This window comes from Myxocyprinus asiaticus, chromosome 2 (assembly GCF_019703515.2).
Source record: "Myxocyprinus asiaticus isolate MX2 ecotype Aquarium Trade chromosome 2, UBuf_Myxa_2, whole genome shotgun sequence".
NCBI lineage: Eukaryota > Metazoa > Chordata > Actinopteri > Cypriniformes > Catostomidae > Myxocyprinus > Myxocyprinus asiaticus.
The window spans coordinates 41,738,048-41,763,809 of NC_059345.1; the positions used below are offsets into that span (position 1 = coordinate 41,738,048).

The following is a 25,762-nucleotide window of genomic DNA, read 5'->3' on the forward strand; positions in this document are numbered from 1 at the left end:
ATCCACACCCTCTCGGGCAGCCGCTGACAAGTGGAGCTCTGGCTTGCACACACTGGCCAAGATCATAACTTTAAGGAGCGAAACGGTGACACTCGTGACAAACTTTGAAGATTCGAACAACGCGTTAATCTGTAAGTGAGGTGGGACAGATGGAGAAATCTAAAAACTTTCGTATCGACGCGCTTCTGGCTGTTGACCCACCAAAAGTGCAGACCTCGCCACTGGCGCTGGTCACCTCTTCCATATCATCCTCTGAATGTGTCCAGGCGTCGGAGTTGAACACAAACTCCGAATCACTACGGACAGAGACTCCATCGCCCCCCAGGATATCGTCTTGCGGCTTCATTCCCAAACCGGGTTTCTTGAACTCTCCACATTCAGGCATGGTCGGACTACACCCTCAGAGTAGCACGGGGATTGCTCCGCAAGCTCTCTATGGTCATCCAATGTACACTTACTCAGCAGCAGCGCTGGGTCAGCACCCGGCCCTGTCCTACTCCTATCCTCACGGGTCGCACCACAATCATCCAAATGACCCCCTCAAACTGACCGCCAGCTCCTTTCAGCTCGATCACTGGCTGAGGGTCTCAACTGCAGGAATGATGCTCCCCAAGATTTCAGATTTCAACAGTAAGTTAGCCCACTTTTGAAATGCATGTGGCAATACTGTGACCACAAATATGGTGTGTTGGGACACTAAATACACTTCAACATTAATTATATCGAATGAATTATTTTGTCTAATTTAGCGTATATGGCCATGCACACCACTCTTTTATAAGCAAATACCCTGATAGCACACGCACATCACTCAGACGGCTATTTGATGTGTGTGTTTACATATTTTAGGTCGTTTGCTCTTCTGCAATAGGTCTATAGTTTCCTCTTGGATGTCTATGAGACAGTCAGCAGAATGTTTGTAAATCTGATCTTTTTAAGATGTTTAGCAGATGTTCATTAAAATGGAGTGCTTTCCAGATGAAACTCGGAGATCATGCACTGTGAAACATTTCCGTAATTTTTACGGTAAAAGACTGTAAAAATTAATTGATTAACCTTAAAATATATGGTAAAAATATAATACATTTAACAGGACAATACATGTAATTTTACGGTAAAATAATGTAAAAAGTATAATTTTACCGTATAGTTAACATTAAAAATTTATTTTATGTTTAACAAGGGAGTACATGTACTTTTTGCAGTAAATTATTGTTAAAATTATGGTAAAAAATAAATAAATAAATAATCGGGTGTTCCCAGAATTCCCTGCGTGACCCATCACATTTCATTATATTTTATGGGAATAGTTATGTTTCTTCTTATTTGTAATATCAGTTCTGTACATTAGGGTGTTCTGTTTTATATTTGATGTAGTTTAGTTAATGTTTATTGCATTGTTATAATTTCACATGTGTTACGCTGACGGTGTTTAGTGTTTGTGTGAGTGACACTGAGCACTGTCTCTATATCTTTATTGGTCATTGCTTCAGGAAGAACCGCTCTTGATGAACTATATGTCATAATGTGTCTTTCTGTAATTATTACAGTGATGAACTATAGTCTACATTATAAAGTGAAAAGCTAAATTATATAGTTCTAGACTGTTAGTGTATCAAGTTTACATCACTTAATAATATAAATGGCAACCATACGTGAAATTACATTCCGCCAAACCTGAAACACGGTCACCGTATTATTTACTGTAAATGTTTGGCAACCACATCTGCCGGTAATTTACCGTAAATATTACCTTTTTTTCCCCTTCCTTTTTTACAGTGTGGCTAGCCATTTTTTTTACTTGTAAACTTTTATTTCCATCGGAAAACTTATTTTTGATTTAATTATAAATTGGTGAGCTTGCAGGATAATTTTTTTTTTATCATCAGCAAGTAGCCTACTTAAGCTGAAACAAGAAAACTTTGAACTTGATAACAAATTTGCTTCCCCAAAATACTGTTTTGAGATCTGGTCAGAGCAACATTACAATAGCCAGATACAGCATGTGTTTGCAGGGTCATTTCGTAAAAGTGAAGGACACTTTCTTTTAAAGATGAGCTAAAATGGACAGATAATGGACAGAGGGAAAGTGACGGACGAGTGTGAAAGGCACAGCCTGCCAACTGTGTACACTGCAGACACTGTCTTTCTGTTCCGCTGCTCGTCTGCAAATGTTCTCAAACCTCTCCCAAACAAATCAGATATGGGGTGGAAATGTTATCAGGACTACTGACAATGCCGTGGCAAATAGAGGCTATGTGTGAGAATTGCTCTGACGCTTTTTAAGAATGAGATCTTTTAACATTTCTTGGTTGGTTTCCAAATGCACGGTTACCGTGCTATGGTGTAAATTAAACGATGTACATTATTAATTGTAACTTTGTGGTGCACTAACACTACTGCTGGGTTTTTGCTGAAATAAACGGTGTGTGAAAAGAAGGGTCCACAGGTCCACTGCCCGTATAATGTTGCTAACATATAGATATCAACATGTGTAGACATCATTCTATTTTTTTGCAGTGTTTTGCAACACATAGCCATTTGTGCAGAAATAGAGATGCAATTAAAAAAAAATTATCATGTTAAATTAATAGCTGTATTTTTAATTCTGCAGGTCAGGCGCAGTCCAATTTACTCGGGAAGTGCAGAAGACCAAGAACCGCGTTTACAAGCCAGCAGCTCCTTGAACTTGAGCATCAATTTAAACTGAATAAATATCTCTCGAGACCCAAACGCTTTGAAGTGGCCACATCATTAATGTTAACAGAGACGCAGGTAAACCCTCTTTTTTCCCCACTGGCTTGTCTTAACTCATTGACTGAATAAGCACTAAGCTACTGTTGTGATAAATCCATTTTTATAATAGGGCCTACGTCCAATGGTTGAATAGATTTTTTTTATTGTATTTTTATTTATTTTTTTAAGACCTTCAAATTGTATCTATGGCTTATTAACATCAAAGTGCCAAATTCGATTGCATTTGCTCTTAATACATTTTTTAAAACATGTTTTAGTTATAAATATAGGCTAATGTTATGATTTTTATTTTTCCAGGTGAAAATTTGGTTTCAGAACAGGCGTATGAAATGGAAGCGCAGTAAAAAGGCAAAAGAACAAGCCGCTCAGGAGGCCGAGAAACAGAAAGGTAAAAACAATCAGGACGGATCGGAGCAGAAGGATTATCAGAAGGTAGACTCAGTGAAAAGTAACAGAATACGGGACTTTAGAGACAGTGACGACGAAGAAGGGGATACTTATATGTTGCATTCATCTGATTGTTCTTCCGACGATGAACGAACCAACGGCAGTGACATTAGTCCACAACAATGAGACCTTTCGTTGTTCATAAAAAGACTTATACGCGAAATATGTGATTTGCATGTTTTATCATCCAGCAGTCATTATGGAAATCAGAGATCGATTTGGCCAGGCATGCTGAGAGGAGGACATCTTCGTAACACATCCAAACATTGACTGGATTCTTCTTCTGAAGGTAGCTTGATGTTATGGTTGCTGAGCATGTGGTAAAATAGCATTACATCATGCAAAATGAGTATCACTATCAGTAATAATTAGCATCATGTTCCTCTTCGATAACCACTGCGTGTTAGAGTTGATTTCTGAACTCACAACACGTTCATATCTACGAGCACCATATGCGATCTGTTTATTTTTATACAATGTATTTATAACGAAATGGCTTTTAAAATGCATGTGAAATATTGTTCTGTGAATAAAATTATTTTTCCCCCCATTTTTGATTTTTAATATGTTAACACATATGCTGTAGCAATGTTAAAAAAATCACTCGGAAAAATCCAAGATTCCTTGTAACTGTGGATGGAAAAGCCTCAATAGGAAAGGATGGCTCTGAAGCGGTCTCTGTTGTCAGTGGCATGGTCGGGTCATGGGAATCGCTGTTTATAGAGCTCTCATATCCGTGCAAATGTGCGAGTGAGCATACTCGAATATGGCGAAACATTTCTCACCACAACAGCAATGGGCACCCAATAATGAACCTTTGAGACACAGTCCATCTATCATCAGAGCACATCAGAGGGGCTATTTTTAGGTGCCGTGTCGCCCATATCTTGTATATTAAACTGGTTTTATTTAGCCCAAAGTTTATTTCATGTTCACAGAATAATGTAGTTAGCCTATAGCACGCAGATAGGGACAGAGAAACTTGTAGCCTACTTTGAACGGACATCAGATGAAAATGATAAAGAAAAAATGTGAGTGCGGGATTAGGCTACTCGATAAGACTATTTTAATGGTCTTTTCGGCAATCTAATTGAGGTCTACTTCGCATAAGTGCATTTCCTCCTTTATTAATAATGACATGCTTTATTAGGTAATAAACCCAGAGATCCATCTGGTCTTTGCCAAGGAGCTTCTTCGAATCAATTAGAGGACATTTAAATATAATCACCATCCACTCCCATCAGTCCGGGGCCATGAGAACTATCTATTCGGAGACTGAATGTGAGCTAAAAATGCACCCCATGTTTCATATAGTAAGCCACTTTCAGCAGTTGTTTAGGGGCCTCAAAATAATATTTTGCTATTTGTTCCACACCACTTATTGCATAATAAGCCATGGATTTTGGTGAACCAATTCTTCACAAGCTGTTCCCTATTCATTGCTCAAAAAACAGTGTTGACCTGTCTTAAATTTAGCCATGCATAGCAGGAGAGACTTTGAAAACAGACTCTCTTATTGCGTTATAGAAAGGCCTACACAATATGCTTTAGACTTTTGTGTGGCAAGCAGACTTTTGTATTCATACTGAAGATGATGTTGACTTGATAACTCGCATGATGATAATTTATAAAATGTTGTATTTAATGCATGCGTTGGAAAAAGGTAGGCTACTGTCAGGGGTTTTCAAACTGGGATTTGGGGACCTCCAGTGGTCCGCGAGGGGGTGCTAGGAGGTCCCAGAGAGAGAGAAAAAGTTTTCATAGATGTAAAAAAAAAGAAAATAATAATAATAATATATATATATATATATATATATATATATATATATATATATATATATATATATACACTAAATGACATTATTTCAATTCCAGTATAGTTTACATGTTTCTCTTCGAATTAATACTTTTTATTTTTTTATTTTATTTTATTTATTTTATCCCCTTTTCTCCCAATTTGGAATGCCCCATTCCCACTACTTAGTAGGTCCTCATGGTGGCGCGGTTACTCACCTCAATCCGGGTGGCGGAGGACAAGTCTCAGTTGCCTCCACTTCTAAGGTCGTCAATCCACACATCTTATCACGTGGCTCGTTGTGCATGACACTGTGGAGACTCACAGCATGTGGAGGCTCATGCTACTCTCCCTGATCCACGCACAATTCACTATGCGCCCCATTGAGAGCGAGAACCCCTAATCGCGACCACGAAGAGGTTACCCCATGTGACTCTTTCCTCCCTAGCAACCGGGCCAATTTGGTTGCTTAGGAGACCTGGCTGGAGTCACCCGGGTTAATACTTTTAATATAACTCAAATATTGGGTAGAAAAAAGATACACTGTCAAAGTAATTATAAAGTAGGCTAAATATTTTTCAGATAATATTTTAATTTCTTTATGAAATTAAATGAATTTTTCTTTAAAAAAACTAAATAAATTAAATTGTCTTCATGAAATAACAAAAATTATTCCCACACATTTTAAATTGGTTTTAATACCTGAAAAAATATAGGAACATTTAGACATTTTAGGAGTCCTTGACATCAAAAATTTTGAAAACCCCTGTACTAGACGAAAGCATTTAAAACAGCAACAGGAATTCCCCAGAGGGGAGAGCTAACAAAAGACTGTTGAAATGATGAAAGAGGGTCCAGTTTAATGCATAATATAACACTTTATGTATGTTATGAACTAAGTCCAGTGATTCAAGATAGCTTATGGCAGAAATTATTTATATAATGACTTCTATAGCCTCCACAAGTTACTGCAGTTTGAGATCAACCTCTCAACAGGAGAGTTTTTTCCAAACATCATCCCATCAGTGGGTCACATTGTGATTTCAGTATATGAAAATATTTACAGAACTTGGTACTTGGTAGTCATTTTACTGCCATACTGGGAAACATCAATTAAAGAGCATAAAGAAAAAGAGGTTATCCTCAAAGTTTATCTAAAAATATTGAATTTGTGTGAGCAATTTATTTGAATTACTACTGTATAATTGGCATGTAATATGGAAATAACCTGGCCACCTTGAACAGGTAGCAGTTAGTTTAGGAAGCACTAGTTACTGGTTTAAAGTCTAATTTACCCTACCTGTATGTTTGCCCAGCTGTGTAAGTACAAAGAACTCAACCTTATCAGTGCCACTAACACCCACTAACGATCGGTGAGCAACACATAAGTGAGCAAGGTGGGATAGTCTCTTACATGAAGGCCTGGATGATACAGTTAAATGAGAGACAAAACATACTGAAAGTAAATACATCTAGGATTAGCCATATAATATGGATGTGTTAAAACTATACTCATTGTAATTTGTCAATAGGGACCCAGTGCCAGTAATTCTTTGCCAGATATCTTTGCCTGAGATTTAAGTACAGGAATTGTATGAACTAAAGCATAAGATAAAGATATTAGAACATTTTAAGATGAATGCTGTCACAATTCTCATATATGTGACTTGCTCTTTTGTAGAGGAACATGTAATATCCTAACAAACATTATTCTAGCTGTGGTGTTATCAGTTCAAAGCAACTTTGCTTCCTATTGCCAGTTCAATCTAGGGTCAGTATCAACCTTCCTATGGTCTCACACAGACAGACAATAGCCACTAAAACACACATACTAGTGACAATCACCTGTGTGTATCTTAGTGGGCTGGACCTCCATTATACGTTTCTTCTCACATATGGTGACAATGCTGTCTTTGTGAAGGGCTGGAAAAGTGGGCCATCTGTAGGTAACCCTCACTTTTTCCAGCTCTGAAACTGTGAGAAAAAAGCAGCCAGACTGATGTGTCATTATTACGGGTTCTAATGTGACAGTCTTTGTGATAAGAGTTAATTAATCAGACCTAGTGAATATAATTGAACAGTTAACTCTTTCAACACTAAGTCAGTTACCTTTGGTAACTGCCATAATGCAACAGCCAACATAGAACAACACTCAATTCCTGATCCTTAAACAGGAATATATCCTAAGACAGAGGTACAGCACTAAAGAGAATGGGCAAAGAAGTTTGTTCCATAGCTGGAGAGATGGTGATGTTTCCGATGCCTGACCCTTGATGACCGAAGCTCATCCTCAGATTATTCCATCCTGTGGATTGATGTCAACAATGCCAATGTTGCTAATTAATTAACCATGGGCATCAAATGTAACGGTAACCCTCTGCTATGCTACGCCAGCCAGTCATGTCCGGAGCACTGCTGCATGCGCAGTTACTCCAAGTAACTGCAATGAGCCCATATTTCATCCTGTGTCTGTGAAAACATACATGTTTGTGCTCTTTATTGAACTAAGTTAATACAGGGCTATTTACAGAGTTAAAGGGATAGTTCACCCAAAAATGAAAATGATCTAATTTACTCACCCTCATGCCATCCCATGAGGGTCCTTACTATGCAAGTGAATGGTAATCAGATCTTTGAAGCTAAAAAAAAAAAATCACATATATGCCACATAAGTCCCCCCGCCCCCCTTTGTTTTTATTACCATAAATCTCTTTCACTTTCAAAATGTGAAAGAATAAAAAAAGAAAAAAAAAGAAAAAAAAGTGGATAAAGTACAAAAGGACTTAAATATTGATCTGTTTCTCACTCACATTTATCATATCGCTTCTGAAGATATAGATATAATTACTGGAGTCTTATGGATGACTTATGTGTCCTTTATGTGATTTTTGGAGCTTCAAAGATCTGGTCACCATTCACTTGCATTATATGGACCTACAGAGCCGAGATATTCTCCTAAAAATCTTCGTTTGTGTTCTGCAGAAGAAAAAGTCTCTGACTCTGGCATAATTCAAGAAGAAAACAGCCTTTTTGATTTCTAGTTATGTAATTCTATAACATGCACTAAAATTTTACTTAAAAAAAAAAAAAAAATAAAATAAAAATTCCAGCAAAAAAGCAGCTTTTATTATTATAACATATGTGGCAATATTATATAACATATGTGGCAATATTAAAAATGGACAAAAAAAAAAAAAAAATTATCTTCAAGTTTAAATTTCTTTATAAATATCTTAAGATAAAACATACTAACATGCCAATGACTGGCATGTGTCTTAAGGTCTGCATACAGGTCTAGTCATTGCATGACTCAAAGTAGTAATATTTATTACAAGGCTTTTTGAGTCCAATGCATCTTGCACACATTCGCACAATATTTCAGAAACACAGCACATAAACCTAGATGTAACAACTGTATGAGTGGCAAGAGCTCTATAGCTTGAGTTTGGTGTCCCGGGCCTCCATGGCCTTGGTATTGACATCGGCTCTGTCCATTAGTAGCTTGGCCTGCTCAGCTGGTTCTTGTGCATGAACGTTTCAGAGTAGAAAGTGACTGACGAAAAGCTTCAAGCCTTCCAGAAGCATTCCCAGCTTGGGAACTCCAGAGATCCTGGCACACAATGGAACGCACGCACGCGCACGCGCACACACACACACACACACACACACACGCAGATATTGACACACTTGGCCACACACAGAAGCCATTTTAAAATCTACTTGGGGTGCCCTACACAATATATTTTCGCTCCGTTCAGAGCTTTCATATTTGATTGTTTTTTTTTAAAACAATTGTTCTATATTTAAACATTTGCACTGACAAATGAATATATAAGCATAATGTTATAATTGTTATATCTAAGCTAAATACATAAATCAATTTCCTCTTCCTTTTTCCATTTCATTCATAGTTACAATTTACAATATTGTCATTGTGAACAAAACCTAAACATTTTTCTAAATAGTAATGTCATGCTTTTGCCTTCCATAATTACAAAAATAATGTATTTGTCTGACCTATGCCCTTAATGAATTAGAAGTCTGTAAACCATTAATGAACATTTATATATATGAATAATATTCATTTTTGTACAAACACTCACCAAATATGTTGACAAGATCCTCTGGCTCTGTTTCTCTAAGAAGCTTCAAGAGAATCTGTTTCAGGAATTTGACTTCAGGCTTATCAAGCTCTCCAAACTCAATAGCCTAAAAAAAAAAAAAAAAAAAAAGAGAAAGATAAGACATCCTTAAGCATCTAAGTGATTCATACAGAGAACTGGAAATATAACATTACACACAGTACAAATCATACATGAATTATCTTGGAGAGGGGTGGGCAAATATTACCTTAAGAATGGAAAGAGAAATACACTTCTTGTATAAAAGATGTGTGACCAACTGGACAAGGTTACCAAAGGACCTACTGGAAAGGTTTGCCAGGTCTTTGAACTTATCCCATAAACTGAACTGAAAGGTCATCTAAAGAACAGAAGGAAAGGAGATTAATACAGAATTTACATTTTACAAAATAGATTCAATTCATAATTCTCATACACAATGGCAAGATAAAGTATGTGAACCCTTTGGAATTAGCTGGTTTTCTGCATCAATTGATCATAAAATGTGATCTCATCTTCAAAGTATAGTCAAACACAATGTGCTTAAGCTAACAACACACCAACAGTTATAATCTTTCATGTCTTTATTGAACACATTCCATTAAACATTCACAGTGCTGTGGAAAAAGTGAACCCTTGGATTTAATAACTGGTTGATCCTCATACGGCAGCAATAACTCAACCTAGCATTTCCGGTAGCTGCAGATTAGACCTGCACAACGTTCAGAAGGAATTTTGGACCGTTCTTCCTTGCAGAACTGATTCAGCTCAGCCATATCTTTACGATGTCTGGTGTGAATGGCTCTCTTGAGGTCATTCCACAGCATCTCTATTGGGTTAAGGTCTGGGCTCTGACTGGGCCTCACCAAAAGGTGGATGTTCTTTTTTTGAAGCCATTCTGTAGTGGATTCACTTAGATGTTTATAGTCATTATCCTGCTGCATCACCCAACCTCTGCTGAGCTTCAGCTGGTGCACAGCCACCCTGACATTATCCTGTAGGATGTGGGATGATGTTTTTATGTTGGTATGCGGTTGCCCTTTTTAGGCCATCCGTAGTGCTGCGTGTTCTTCCCAAACAATTCAACTTTAGTTCCACAAACATTACCCAGTAGCGTTGTGGTCTTTGGCAAACATCAGTCGTGCAGCAATGTTTTTGTTGGAAAGCAGCGGCTTCCTTCGTGGTGTCCTGCCATGGACACCATGGCTGTTTAATGTTTTCTGTATAGTAGACTCATGAACAGAGATGATAAACAGCTCCAGTGAGTCATTAAAGTTTTTAGTTGTCACTTTTGAGCTCACTGAGTATTCTGCGGTGTGACCTTTGAGTCATCTTGGCTGGACAGTCACTTCTAGGGAGAGTAGCCACAGTACTAAATCGTCTCCATTTATAGACAGTTTGACTAACTGTGGACAGATGAATAGCTAAGATCTTCAAGATAACTTTGTAACCCTTTCTAGCTTTATGCAAAGCAAACATTTTTGATCGTGGGTCTTCTGAAATCTATTTTTTGTGAGGCATGGTCCACGTCAGCAGATGCTTCTTGTGAATAGCAAACTCAAAATGTTTGAGTGATTTTTAGAAGTTAAAGTAGCTCTAACCCACACCTCCAATCTCGTTTCATTAATTGGAGGCCAATTTGCCAACTCCTGACTCTAATTAGCTTTTGTTGACATCTTTAGCCTAGGGGTTCACTTACTTTTTCCACAGCACTGTGAATGTTTAATGGAATGTGTTCAATAAATACATAAATATTTTAATTGTTTGTTTTGTTAGCATAAGGACACTGTGCTTTGTCTACACTTGTGACTTTGATGAAGATGAGATCAAATTTTGTGATCAATTAATGCGGAAAACCAGCTGATTCCAAAGGGTTCACATACTTTTTCTTGCCACTGTGATAAACAGCAACCAGCAACTAATTGGGTGTAAGCAGATTGACTTGAAAAAGCAATATTTGTATAATAAAGACATTTTTAAAACACTTTTGTATACTTATAATATTGAAATGACAATTGTACGTTATTGTTATATCAGAATGAACTACTTAAAGTAAAACAAAATAATTTGTATTTAAATATGTATTAAGAATAATCTGAAAGTTCTTTGCTTGAGCATAATTTTTTAGCGGCTTCTAATGCAGTGAAAACAAACAATCACTGCTGTTCCACTTTACCTAGAACCGTCAGTCATGTGAGCAAAATGCCTCTGCAAGAACGGCACAGAATCTATTAAAACTTTTGTCTTACAGGCAGCAGTCCATTAGAACATGAACAATTTCCTGTTCTTGCTGATCTTGCAGTCCTAGCCTGAGAGAAAGAAAAAACAATCAGCTACCAGTAAATGAGCAATTCATCATTTGGTTATGCTTGGAACACAGGAAGAAAACAGCTGGGTGTCTGGTGACATGCAATTGAACTAATAACTAAATGTAACAAATATTTCGGTGTGTGTTGTAATTGGTTACCATGGTTCTCTTTACAGAATACCTCTCATTTTCCTGTTTTTAACCTAAAATAACAGAAGCTTTCACTTTCTATTAAAACAGATCCATTAAAACAAAACATTTATGCATCATTACTATTATACTTTTCTCTCACAAGCAGGTCTGTAAGTAAACTAAAAAGTGCCACTTTGAAATATATTTTGGTCATTGTGTAGTCATGTACATAATTTAATTGTGTAAACATCTTACAAAGCATTTAAGTTATGAAACCAAACATCATCTAATCAGCCACTAGAATTGACAAATGATCCAACATTAGTTGCATGTTTTGGAATAACAATTACTTTTCCAGAAATCGTGACTGCATCAGATTTGCAATTAAATAGTGCAAACTGCTAATTGTGATTAAAAATTTGCCAAATGCAAAAACATGGCTAACGCAAGTGAAAATCAATTAGAAAAAAAAAAAAAAAAAAAAAGAGCATGAGAGCATGGATTAGAGGTAAAAGTATGCTGACAAACCTTAGAAGTTTCTCAAACGTATCCAAATATTCTTCACTTGACATAATCTGATGTCTGTGTTCATTCTTTGTTTGCGTGCAAGCTCCAACATCTTTGCGTTGTACTGCAAATTCGTAAAGAGATGTCAAAATTTCAGATGTAAATCTGTGCCTGGACCTTGACCCTCAACAAAGCCAAAATATACTCAAAAGCACCAAATGGAGGCACAAAACAGAAATACATTAAATGTTTCTGGGCTGCGAGAAACAGTTCATCAGAGCATTTAAATAACTGATGAAAACCATTCCCACATGGGCAAAAACCTCATAACATTCTTTTCACTTTTTCCTTACTTGGAACGGTGGGCTGGCTGGGTTGTCTTGTTTTCGTGGTCATTAATCATAGGTGCTCCACTCCAGGAAGATCCCACAATCCACCAATGGCCAACATGCTCAGCATCCAAAAGATTCTCAAGTGAGACTCTCAACTTCACTTCACTGCTGTGAATCTATTAGGAGTCAAGAGGAAAAGACAGTTTTACAGCACTAAACAGTTAAAAAAGTGTTACAAACCGTCCTTTCAATTCTCAGATCAGTGTGGCTATATCAAACGATGGAGTTAGTCTGCCCCCCAGTGGACAGGGCAAGTAGTACATGTAGTAATGCAACAATAATACCAAATATTTATTAGGCCAATTAGGGTTAAACCCATAATATGTTTCAGGTTATTCTGACAAATGCTGTGTTCAACTAGTGAAAGAAAAAAATGTAACAGCACAGCTCAAAGCAAGGTCATTTAATTAAATAAATAAGCTTGTATTTTGAGTTGTGTGGTTAAATGTTTTCCTTTATATATTTATGCCGTAAAGGTGTGTTTACTCATGTCTTTTTAAATTGAACAGCTTGTAAACAGCAATTTTAGGGTTGTTGTATCACAAGGCCTCCACCTTATTAATAAATAACTTGCAAATTAATAACGCCAGTAATGCGAAAATAGCATCATAAATTTTCTGCTGTCCTCTGAAGTTTCCTTACTTTCTCCATAGGTTCAGGATCATAACCTGGAATCTTCCAGCACTGTCTCAAACAATCTAATCTGACAGGCAGGCCCAAAAAAAAAATTAAAAAAAAAAAAAAAAAAAAAAAATAATAATAATAATAATAATAATAATAATATATATATATATATATATATATATATATATATATATATATATATATATATATATATATAAAATCAAATCAATAAAACCTATTCTAAACAAAAAAGTTTTAATCTGAGTTTTAAACTGGGAAATAGAATCCAACTGGCAAATATGCAGTGGTAAAGAATTCCATAATTTCGGCGCAGAACAACTAAAAGCCCTTGCACAGAAATAAATTAATTTAAAATTTGGAACAGTCAATAAGTCTGCAGAAGATGATCTTAAAGAACATGAAGGAATGTATAGTTGAAGAAGGTCTGATAGATAAAGAGGAGCCAAATTATGAAGAGCTTTGTAGGTGAGCAACAACATTTTGTAATGGACATGATAACGAACAGGAAGCCAGTTTAGCTGAAAAAGAATAGGTGTAATATGGTCAGAAGTACGTGTACGGCTAACAGTCCTTGCCACTGAGTTCTGAATTAACTGCAGTCGGTGAAGTTGTTTTTCAGGAACACCAAATAAAAGAGAATAACTGTAATCAATCCGTGATGTTACTAGAGCATGAATAAGGACTTCAGTACTGTGTTGAGAAAGTGAAGAACGGAGTCTAGCAATATTACGTAAATGAAAAAATACAATACGTGAAATATTATTAATATGAGAGCCAAAAGAAAGCAAACCATCAAATATAACAACAAGGCTTGGGTGGAAATACTAACTGGGCAGTTGTCAATAAGCAGAGTAAAAGAAGGGAGAGAGGAAATATTAGGTTATGTAAATATGTACAACTATGTATCATCTGCGTAAAAATGGAAATTGTCATAAGTGCAAAAAATATTACCAAGGGGTAAAATATAAATGATAAATAAAAGCGGATCCAACACTGACCCCTGTGGAACATCGTGAGTAACTGATACTGGCTCTGATTGAACATTCTTAATCTGTACAAACTGTTTTCTATCATTTATCATTATCAGTTACCCCAATACAAGCCAATTGATCTAATAATACTGAATGACTAATGGTATCAAAGGCAGCTCTAATATCTAGAAGAATAAAAATGATAACAACTGTCAGATCAAGTTGCTTTCCATTGTGCTCAAGCTTGTTAATTTTTTCTTGACATAATTTAATCAACAATAAACCATGACTAAAATTTTTTTTTAATGGCTCATGACCTGATCAACATGGCCATAATCTAGCACTATAACAATATCGTCACAGCATTCTACAATGCTGTTGCACTTGAGATCTATCTTTGCTTTTTATAAGCACTGTCTAGTAGCTCTTATTAGTAGAACTACTTTCGAGTAAATGTAAAAAAATGGCTAGGTGGTCTTCTTGGAGAAAATGTGATGGTCTACAGTCTTACTTTTGTCTGGTCCTGAAAACACTCCCCTTCAGTGCTGGCTTTCCGCTGAGTCTCCGAGATGAGCTGCTTAAGAGTGAGTGGATCATCCTTTCTCAGAGCAAAACCAACATTCTTCAGCACTATAGCAGAACCAGCTCTATATCCCTTGAGCTGAAACATGTCACAAGCTTCTTAAGAATGTCAAAGACCAGGAAAGCGTGGACCACATGGAAGTTGTAGAGATGGGCAATAATGGAAATCAAACTGATGATCTACATTCTCCAGAAAATGAGCTCCAACCTCAGAGGGAAAAACAAGAGAGAAAGTGAGAGGTTAGTCATATAACGGCATACCACTGAGATTAACTAACAAGCTTCTCAATTTGTTTGTGGTGGACCATATTGCTGCTATGGCAAGTGTATGAACCTGTATAGTGACCTTAACTCAGATTACATACCTCCAAGCCAACAGCATGGTGCAGAACACTGACGAGTAGGATGTGCTCCATCAGAAGCCTGGTAGAGAGAGTGAGTGAGTGTTCATCAGTGTATTGTTTATGTGTCATGTTTAGTTATTTGAGTGTATGTGTGCGTACGCAAGCCTGAAACATACACATTCAAAATCAAAGAATGAGCAACTATATCATTATAGATGATATAACCTTTCAAGAGCAGGGGTGACACAAGCAGCCAGCAGAATATCAGTGAGTGTATCATTCATGTCCTTCCTGCTAGTGTTCATGTACAGCTCTTCGAGCTGACTGCTGATGGATGCCATATTGGGCTGGCTTAAACTTTTAAACACAGGGCAGAGTTAAACATGTGAGCTGATCACTGAATTTCATACAGTCTGTCACCTGATTGGCAGAGGTATTTAGGTATTTAAAAAGACAACTCTTCAAAACCCCAGATAACATCCTCTTATCTCCTGTGGCTGAGGTCTAACCTGTTTATGAGACCTTTTACATTGCGCTTCAGTTTCTCCAGCTCAGCTTTGCGTTTGCTGTCCAAGACTTCTCGTAGGTGAGGTGGAACATACTTGCTCACTGTAGCAGGATTCTGTAAGAAAATACCAGCATGGATCAACAGGACATAAAAGCATTACTAGGGATACACCAATATGAAAATTTCTGTCCATTAACGATTTTAGCAAAAACTTTAGGCCGATACCGATATTTTGCCATTCTCCATATTTTGTCATCAGATCAGTGTTTTACTCAGGAATGCTTAAACATATATAAAGAGGTACAAAAGCTATTTTACTGTTCTAACAGTAACTAATTTCCAATATAGTGTACTGTATATAATTTCCAGTATAAGGACGGGCAAGGAGGAGGCGGGAACTGGCTGAACAGTCAACATAGTTTAATGGTAAACAAACTTAAACCAACATAAAACATAAGGACACACACAACGCGGCCACGTGCATCTCTCTCTCTTGAACTGGCGTCTCCAGCTCCCCTTTATCTCGCTCGCTCGCTGCTCAGCTGATTCAGCGCCAGCCGTGCAGCCTCACGGCCTGGCCACGTCCTCCTCCTTGTCACACTCTGTAGTAAAAGTCTGCTGGTTTTAAAGCGTTTTGAATGGTTTCCCTCATCTTGTAGCATATACTGTAGGTAAATGCCACTTTCACAACTGTCATGTCCGTTTATGGTGTTATTTCTGCATTAACATGAGAATGAAAAATAATACAATTTAAATATTACATGTTCTTAGGAGTGCAACCCTTCTACATTACCGTGGCTATTCTTATTTCTGAATTGTGCATTTAAGTTGACAGAATTTTTACAAAGTGTGTAACTAATTAATTATTAAAGGGATAGTTCACCCAAAAATTCTCATCATTTACTCACCCTCATGCCATCCCAGATGTGTAAGACTTTCTTTCTTCTGCTGAACAAAAATGAAGATTTTTAGAAGAATGTGGAGTGGGACATGGTTGTGTGTCTGTCAGTGGGGAGAAAGGAAGCAGTAAGAGCCATCACCTGATGGTTATTGACTCTAGACACCTATGTCTCATTTCAGTGACTGCATAGACTGGCTTTAAAAGGCTGGCGGAACGCCAGACCAGGAGAGAGAGTCCAAGCCACACACACCTCCTGAAGCTCTACGCTGAAAAGCTGTTTATTGATTGATTGATTGATTGATTTGCATTTGTACTGACAGTTATCATTGAAGCTGTGTGTGCAAAGTGAAAAGACATGCTGGAAAGCATATTTTGAGTTAAATCCTGAGAATAAAAGTAGACTTACGTGGACTGCAATGCCGACTCCCGCGTCCTTCTTTCCCCCTTTAACCTGAAGAACGTTATAAAGAATATCTCAGCTCTGTCCACACATTGCATGTGAATAGTGACCAGACCTTTCAATCTAAAAAAATAAATCACATAAAGGCAGTATAAAAGCAATCCATATGACTCCAGTGGTTAAATATATGTGCTCTGAAGTGTAGGTGGGAAACAGATCAATATTTAAATCCTTTTTTTACTATAAATCTCCACTTTCACTTTCAGAATGTGAAAGCAAATGTGAAAGTGGAACTTTATAGTAAAAAAGGACTTAAATATTGATCTGTTTCCCACCCACACCTATCATATCACTTCAGAAGACATGGATTCAGGGTTCGTACAGATGCTTCAAAGTTAAATTCAAGGACTTTCAAGGACTTTTCAAGCACATTTTTATTTGTTTTCAAGGACTATGCTCGAGATGTCATTAAAACAAATTATTTTTGTTAATTTTAAATAAAAATATTTTAACCATTCAGTTAATTTATTTTTTATAAAACACCCCTTATTACAAGTACAACAATGAGCATCTTTAACTACATATTCTCACAGTAACAATTCTTGGTTCATTCATGATGAAATTGATGTGCAATTGTAGTGTGCTCCCTTAAAACGTACTTCACTTTCCAACAAACGTGAATAACTGGGTCTGTAAACAGTAGTCCATATGACTCATCCATGTTTTCTCCAGTCACTTAACAGATTTATATGAGGAACTGACTGAAATTAGAAATGAGTCACTCTCAAAAAATTTGACATTCCAACTTACAAAATATTGAAATTGTCACATATTCCCTGTTTCGTATTGACTTTTAAGTTGAAATTCTGGTTTAGTTCCCTGTTCCTGTTTCCTGTTAATTTTGTAGTCTTTGTAGTTTCTTTTCATGATTGGTTTTCCCCTGATTGTTTCCCCAGGTGTTCCTCGTTCCCTTGTTTTCCCCTGGTTTCTTTGTCAGTCTTCATCTTTTTTATGCTGTGGCTTGTTCCCTGTGTTTTGTTTCATTATGTTCTGAGTTACCTAGTTTACTTTTGTTTTATTAATAAAAGGCTGCATTTAGATCCTCATCCCTCTCCTGTCTTGTCACAGAAAGACTGACCGAGAAATGGATCTAGCGGCCGTTAGGATTCTACTCCTTCAGCAAGGGGATCGTCCAGTTGAGGATCACGCCCGTGAGTTTTTAGAGCTGGCAAACGTAGTGCACTATCCAGACAGCTCTCTGGTGGTTTTCTTCTGGGTCGGTCTGAATAATGCACTGAGGGAACTCATGCCTCCGACTGATCCTCACTGAAACGCTCGGCAATTATGTGGAGAAGGCTCTGGAACTTAGCGGTTCCCCTTATACAGTGGATTATGGTGGGAACCCCGGGCCAAAACCTGTGTCCACGGCCCCTGTCTCGAAGCCTTCCACGGCCCCTGTCTCGAAGCCTTCCACGGCCCCTGTCTCCAAGTTGTATGATCTGCCACTGATGTCGGTGCGTAGGTCCATGAAAACCCTACCTCAAAAATTATCTGCGCTCACACCTGCCATGGTCAACAAGCCAGCGCCCATGCCTGCCACGGTCAATGAGCCAATGCCCACGCCTGTCACGGCCAACAAGTTGCCAGCCTCGTCCGTCCCAGAGCCAGTGTTGCCAGCCTCACCTGTCCCAGAGCCAGCGTTGCCAACTTCGGCCATCCAGAGGAGGAAGAGAAGAAAAGTGGTCCCCTGTACACGACCACAGAGGTCGTTCCCAAGTCTCATCCGATGTACATGACCACGGAGGTCGTTTTCGAGTCTCCTCCCATGCCCACGACCACAGAGGTCATTCCTGAGTCTCTGCCCATGCCCACGACCACAGAGATCATTCCTGAGTCTCTGCCCATGTTCACAACCACAGAGGTCGTTCCAGAGTCTCTGCCCATGCTCACTACTACAGAGGTCGTTCCCGAGTCTTTGCCAATGCCCACGACTACAGAGGCCGTTCCCGAGTCTCATCCCATGTTCACGACCACGGAGGTCGTTTCCGAGTCTCTGCCCATGTTCACGACTACAGAGGTCGTTCCCAAGTCTCATCCCATGTTCACGACCATGGAGGTCGTTCCTGAGTCTCCACCCATGCCCACGACTACAGAGGTCGTTCCCGAGTCTCTGCCCATGCCCATGACTACAGAGGTCATTCCCGAGTCTCTGCTCATGTTCACGACCACAGAGGTTGTTCCCGAGTCTCATCCCATGTTCATGACCACGGAGGTCGTTTCCGAGTCTCTGCCCATGCCCACGACCATGAAGGTCGTTCCTGAGTCTCTGCCCATGTTCACGACCATGGAGGTCATTTCTGAGTCTCTGCCCATGCCCACGACTACAGAGGTCGTTCCCCAGTCTCTTCCCATGTACACGACCACGGAGGTCATTTCCAAGTCTCTGTCCATGCCCACGACTACGGAGGTCGTTCCCGAGTCTCACCCCATGTTCATGACCACAGAGGTCATTTCCGAGTCTCTGCCCATGCCCACAACCACAGAGATTGTTCCTGAGTCTCTTCCCATGTTCGTGACCACGGAGGTCGTTTCTGAGTCTCCTCCCATACCCACGACCACGGAGGTCGTTCCTTAGTCTCTGCCCATGTTCACAACCACAGAGGTCGTCCAGAGTCTCTGCCCATGCCCACTACTACAGAGGTCGTTCTCGAGTCTTTGCCAATGCCCACGACTACAGAGGTCGTTCCCGAGTCTCATCCCATGTTCACGACCATGGAGGTCGTTTCCGAGTCTCTGCCCATGTTCACGACTACAGAGGTCATTCCCGAGTCTCTGCCCATGTTCACGACCACAGAGGTTTTTCCCGAGTCTCATCCCATGTGCACGACCACGGAGCTCGTTTCCGAGTCTCTGCCCATGCCCACAACCACGGAGGTCGTTCCCGAGTCTCATCCCATGTTCACGACCACGGAGCTCATTTCCGAGTCTCTGCCCATGCCCACGACCACGGAGGTCGTACCTGAGTCTCTGCCCATGTACACGACCACGGAGGTTATTCCCGAGTCTCTGCCCATGCCCACGACTACAGAGGTCGTTCCTGAGTCTCATCCCATGTTTACGACCACGGAAGGTCGTTTCTGAGTCTCTGCCCATGCCCACGACTACAGAGGTCATTCCCGAGTCTCTTCCCATGTACACGACCACGGAGGTCATTTCCAAGTCTCTGTCCATGCCCACGACTACGGAGGTCGTTCCCGAGTCTCACCCCATGTTCACGACCACAGAGGTCGTTTCCAAGTCTCTGCCCATGTTCACGACCACGGAGATCGTTTCCGAGTCTCTGCCCATGCCCACGACCACGGAGATCTTTCCCGAGTCTCTTCCCATGTTCACGACCATGGAGGTAATTTCCCATTCATCCAGGACTCTTTGTCTTGAGCCTCCCATGGCTCCGCCTTCCACGGCTTGGCCCCTCGAGCCTTCCTCGACTCTCAGGCCTCCTGACCCTGTCTTGGCCCTGCGGCCACCTCCCAGGATTTCTGACCCTGTCTCAGTCCTGCGGCCGCCTCCCTGGACTCCTGACCCAGTCCCCACCTTGAGGTCTTCTCCCTGGTCTCCTGGCCATCCGCCTGATCTGATCTGCTCTGGTCTCCCTGGTCGCCCGCCTGTTCTGCTCTGGTCTCCTTGGTCTCCTGGCCATCCGTCTGATCTGCTCTGGTCTCCCTGGTCTCCTGGCCATCCACCTGATCTGCTCTGGTCTCCCTGGTGTCCTGGCCGCCCGCCTGATCTGCTCTGGTCTCCTTGGTCTCCTGGCCGTCCGCCTGATCTGCTATGGTCTACTTGGTCCTCCGAGCCTGCAGCATTGCCCTGGCTCTCCATCCCTCCAGCTCTGCCTTGGTTTCAAGCCTCCCTGACTTTGCCTTGTTCCTCTGCTCCCCTTGCCCCTTGTGCCCCCCCAGAACTACCTGTTTTTTTCCCCCACACCACATGGACAATTTGTTTTTGTATTGTTTTTTGGAGCGTCTGGAATCCTCTCCTTAAAAGGGGGGCTCTGTCACATATTCCCTGTTTTGTATTGACTTTTATGTTGAAATTCTGGTTTAGTTCCCTGTTCCTGTTTCCTGTTAGTTTTGTAGTCCTTTGTAGTTTCTTTTCATGATTGGTTTTCCCCTGATTGTTTCCCCAGGTGTTCCTCGTTCCCTTGTTTTCCCCTGGTTTCTTTGTCAGTCTTCATCTGTTTAATGCTGTGCCTTGTTCCCTGTGTTTTGTTTCATTATGTTCTGAGTTACCTGGTTTACTTTTGTTTTATTAATAAAAGGCTGCATTTAGATCCTCATTCCTCTCCTGTCTTGTCACAGAAATTTTCCATTCAGTTCAGTTTTTGCCCATAAACGCTGAGGGTAAACATTTTGTTACATTTTAAATTATTTTTATTCATAAAGGAAAACTTGGCTGTTGTTCTTTCTTTTATTATTTAATTTTGTTTCATGAACAAAGCAAGTTAACACTAAGTTAACACTAATGAGGGTTCAATGGGGTACAACACCAAATATTTTTGTGTGAAAATATTAGTTAAAATGTGAATTCATAACTTTTTAACATGCTGGGAAAAATCACTATATGTATATTTAAGCAGCCTCTGAAATTAAACCTTAAAAATTATTTTCCACAACTTTTTGTATTTAAAAATGTAAAAAAAAAAAAAAAAAGAAATAATAAAAAAAAGGTTTTAACATTGATAAACCCAATAACATGAAATCAAGGGACAAACATTCTTTTTAAATTATTAAAATTATAATAATAATTTTGTTTTGCTTTTTTGCACACTTGTTCGGCCTTGCACTAATGCTTTTTATTAAAAATAAGTACAAAATAAATACAAATGTAATAGAAGTGGTGTACCAGATCAAGGGAACAAGGATTTTTTTCAGGCAATTAACAATTTCAAATATACTTTCTAAAAAATTTGCAAAACAGAGTCAAGCCATTTCATATCATTAAAGGTTAGGTTATAGAATGATACTTTTTTGTGGCTATTTGAAAGCTTTTTCTAAAAAAGTCAAGGGACATGTTTGACAACATATTTTGATATTGACCCAAATGCTGTCAGAAATAAAATATTTTGTGAGACAAAGCTTTCTTTACACAAGTGGGTTGCTAGACGGCTTACAAAACTGAATCCTCCATTGATCTTCATTCAAATCTCACGTTTTACATCTCATATAATTGTTTCACTCTGGAGAGTAAGGGTACGTTTACACGACAATGATGTACTAAAAACGGACACGTTTTTCTTTTGCGTTTTTGAAAAGTTTTGCGTACAGACAACAACGTTGTCAAAATGATCCCCGTTCACACAGATCCGCAAAAACGACTAAAAACGCTGTATTATGCATGCCAGGCCAGTAGTTGGCGATGTCACTTTGTAAAGAAACACTGCACACATAAGCATTCTTCCACAGAGCGGTGAATACAAACAATGAAGATGGTGAATGCTGGTCGTAGTAGTGATGCAGTAAATCTACACTTTGCTGGAGAAGGGTCAATAAACTCAAAATCTTGAGCAGCACAAACACAGTCCTGTAGTCCGTCACTGTAGTTTTGAATGTCTCGCGCGTTGTTTTGAAGTACTCGTGCGAATGCCTATAGACTGAACACGTAATACGCGTGCGCATGACGTCATCGTTTTCACAAATTTGCATTTTTGTATGTTTACACGAGACGATAAAGGCATCATTTTCAAAAACTTGCACTTTGAAACCCGTTTTCAAAAGTTTGTGTTTTCAGGACCCAAAACGCCGTTGTCGTGTAAACGAACAGTCAAAACGCATAAAAAGTTTTCAGTTTTTAGTTGAAAACGTTGTCGTGTAAACGGCCCCTAAATCTGAATGAAAAGTGATAGTTGCAATAATTCATACTTGTTAAATCCGCCACAGCAGTATCTATAAAATATATATTTTTAAATCCTCCAGTAACACTTGATTGTGATTGGCCCATTCTGAACAGCGCTGCTAAAAGTAACAGGTGCCACGTGACATCGCCGTCTATGCGCTGCTTCAGTGGTCTGGGTAGGGTTGCACCAGCTGTGCATAAGTTCTCACATAAGTTAGGACGTAATGTTCACACAAAGGGCTTAGTAACTACTGGTTAGTTTGTAACTAAGGCTGTGTCTCATTTGGAAGGATGCGTCCTCCGGAGGTCGCATTTGTTGGCCGCATACGTCATTGAGGCTGTCTCGTTTCAGAAAAGCGAGTAGGACACTTCGAATGCAGCCTTCGAATGAGACCTTCTTTCACAGGAATTCGGAGGATACATGAGGTGTATCCTTCTGGGCACTCATAACCCACAATTCTTTTCTTCAACAGAAATGTCTAAAAAAAAAAAAGACGCCAATTTGCCTGTAAATATGATATTCAAACGCAAGTAATGTTCCCTTCTCACTCAAAGCACTCGCGCTTGTTAAAGAGTCATAGCAACCATGTTACGTTCTGTTTCCATTTGTCCTACGAAGGCCGTCTCGTTTAAACGAGGCTTGTTTAAAGGAGGATGCTCAGTACACTGCAGCCTTCAAAGGACGCATCCTACCTAGCACACAGCCTTCCAAATGAGACACAGCCTAAGTCAGTGCTTAATTCACAGCCTAAGTCAGTTCTTAAGGCAAGACTTAACTAGTAGGACGTAAGCTCTCCGTAAAGTAATGCGTAGTCGCATAATTTGACGTTTACCTGTACTGATCCAATAAACAGCCTTCAAATTTGTACACAGAAATGTTAAAAAGCCATGAACTTCAATTTATCTCGCTACGGTTGATGTTCAAGCCTTGTCTGCTCATGTAACATTCAGCTGTAATAAATTATATCCCCATTAAAATTCTGTAACCGAGCTTCTGGATCAGGTTCGCCTAAACACTTTTGAATAATAAAATAATGAAAACGAGACTCAGCAGTTCCATGAACAGTGCACACTTTTAATTTTCCAACATCACAACCACATGTCCTGCAGGGACCAACAGTAACCTCATGCTTATGCCCATCCCTCTCTTGCCTACGGCAAGTCCCAAATGACAGAATGTATTACACACACATAAATGCAACATCCCTATAGCCTTAACTTCAATTCAGACTTTAATCTGTTACATAGGTCCCATCCCCCTAAAATAAACGTCCCCATTTATCTACCAAACATCGAGGGATAGAACAGAAAACAGAAACAAGAATAATACACATTAACATGTATAATATCCGAACCCGTGTCCAACCATAAAACAGTTAGTACTATATGAAATGCTAGTACAATTATCACTTATACATAGTTTTCACTTTGTTCAATTTTTTTCACAACAATGAACAGGTACATCAGTACAGTACAAAATCTTTCAAGCACCCAGGAGGTTTCAACCTCCTCCCAGCCCTACTCATACCAGGTATGAACTTATCAGGCCCCTCAAGTACCTCACTTAATTCCTTTTGTGGTGAACTGCACTTCACCCCCCAACATGTCAGGCTCCTTAGAAGGGGAATCAGGCAAAGAATGAGGAACCACAGACAGTCTCTCATTAGATGACAGTGTGGGAACAGGCAATGTATAAGGTCTCAACCTATTGTAATGCACCACCTGTCCACGTTCATCTGAGTCCATAGGGCTAACGATTCAGTACGTCAGTCCTGGCTCTCCACCAGACTCCAAGACTTGCACAATCTTAAAAGGTCCCTTCCAGTGGGATGCCAGCTTCATGTGGCTCACCACAGGGTTATGGAACCACACCATGGTGCCGACTGTATAGGGCTGGTGTCTGAGGTCTGAATCATGATACAGTTTCTGGCGATCATGCACCTCTTCACTGTACATTCTAACACTCCTGAAAGTGTCTTGTAGCTTTGCCAGCAAAGTGGATACAAAGTCAGCATGAGACTTTGCAATGTCACAGTCAAGTGTACGGGTGGCTAGTAACCAGTCAGTGGGCATCCTTGGTTCCCGTCCATGGACCAGGAAGTATGGCGAGAACTTGGTACTAGAATGAGGTGAGGAGTTGTATGCAAATGCCTCCTGTTTGACATAATCGTCCCATTCACCCCCACATGACAAGAGTATTTTAGCCATTTGATCAATGAATGTCCTGTTAAAACGCTCCACCATGCCATCTGATGCCGGGTGGTAGGGAGTGGTACATGTTTTCTTTATATTTAGCAATCGGCAGAGGGTCAGGACCACTTCAGATTCGAACTGGCGGCCCTGATCTGAATGCAAAGTTTCGGGAATGCCATGTATCAAAATTTAGTCCTCAAACAGGCAATGTGAGACAGTCTGTGCAGATTGATTAGACAAAGCATACAGATTAACGAACTTTGTGAAATAATCCTCAACTACCAGTACATACAGATTTCCTTTGGTTATCATTGGCAGTTCTAAAATGTCCATCGCAACTCTCTCAAAAGTCTGCATTGCCAGGGACCCACCCATGGGTGCTTGATGAATAGGGACAGGCTTATGACGAGTTTTGCACGCCATGCACTGCTCGCACCATGTTTTGATGTCCTTAAACAAAGACGGCCAGTAGCAAAAACTCCTTGCCCGTTTCCACGCTCGCTCTGGAGAAAAATGAGCAATGGTTGGAGCCTCGTGAAGCTGCAAATACTGTCATGTTTAAGAGCAGGAGGGACTACAACTTGAGCAACAGGGTCACCTGTGAGGGGACAGGAAACGGAGCGACACAACAGTCCATTTATAATAGAGAGGCGGTTAAACTCAGTTCAATATTTTCGTAAACTCTGAGATGTACCTGCCAGTAGTCTCCTAGGAGGCCTTTGTGATCGCTCTACCCAGTGCCGTACCATGTCAATATCTGGATCGTTCTGTTGCATAATAATAGTGTCCGCTGCATCATATGATAAATCAGACAGGCTCATTATGTTGTCCTCACTGAAGGATGAGTTAGTCACAGTCTCTTTCTCA

At 39.7% G+C, this 25,762-nt stretch overlaps 1 protein-coding gene and 1 pseudogene across 1 annotated transcript; one reads left to right on the plus strand and one right to left on the minus strand.

Moving 5' to 3' along the window:
- The first annotated feature begins 44 nt into the window (after positions 1-44).
- On the plus strand, positions 45-3,748 carry LOC127451868 (motor neuron and pancreas homeobox protein 1-like). Its single transcript, XM_051716884.1, has 3 exons — positions 45-630; positions 2,615-2,775; positions 3,055-3,748. Exons 1-3 carry the CDS (start codon positions 150-152, stop codon positions 3,328-3,330), a joined length of 918 nt encoding a protein of 305 aa, XP_051572844.1. The 5' UTR covers positions 45-149; the 3' UTR covers positions 3,331-3,748.
- Positions 3,749-7,802: 4,054 nt separating this feature from the next.
- On the minus strand, positions 7,803-24,448 carry LOC127449792 (nucleolar MIF4G domain-containing protein 1-like; annotated as a pseudogene).
- Positions 24,449-25,762: the final 1,314 nt, after the last annotated feature.

What these genes read in the sequence shown, in the direction of transcription:
- LOC127451868 (XM_051716884.1), top strand. Translation starts at nt 150, where the DNA reads ATGGAGAAATCTAAAAACTTTCGTATCGACGCGCTTCTGGCTGTTGAC. An exon ending in CAAGATTTCAGATTTCAACA is followed by an intron (nt 631 to 2,614) that starts GTAAGTTAGCCC and finishes TTAATTCTGCAG; the next exon opens with GTCAGGCGCAGTCCAATTTA. An exon ending in TAATGTTAACAGAGACGCAG is followed by an intron (nt 2,776 to 3,054) that starts GTAAACCCTCTT and finishes TTATTTTTCCAG; the next exon opens with GTGAAAATTTGGTTTCAGAA.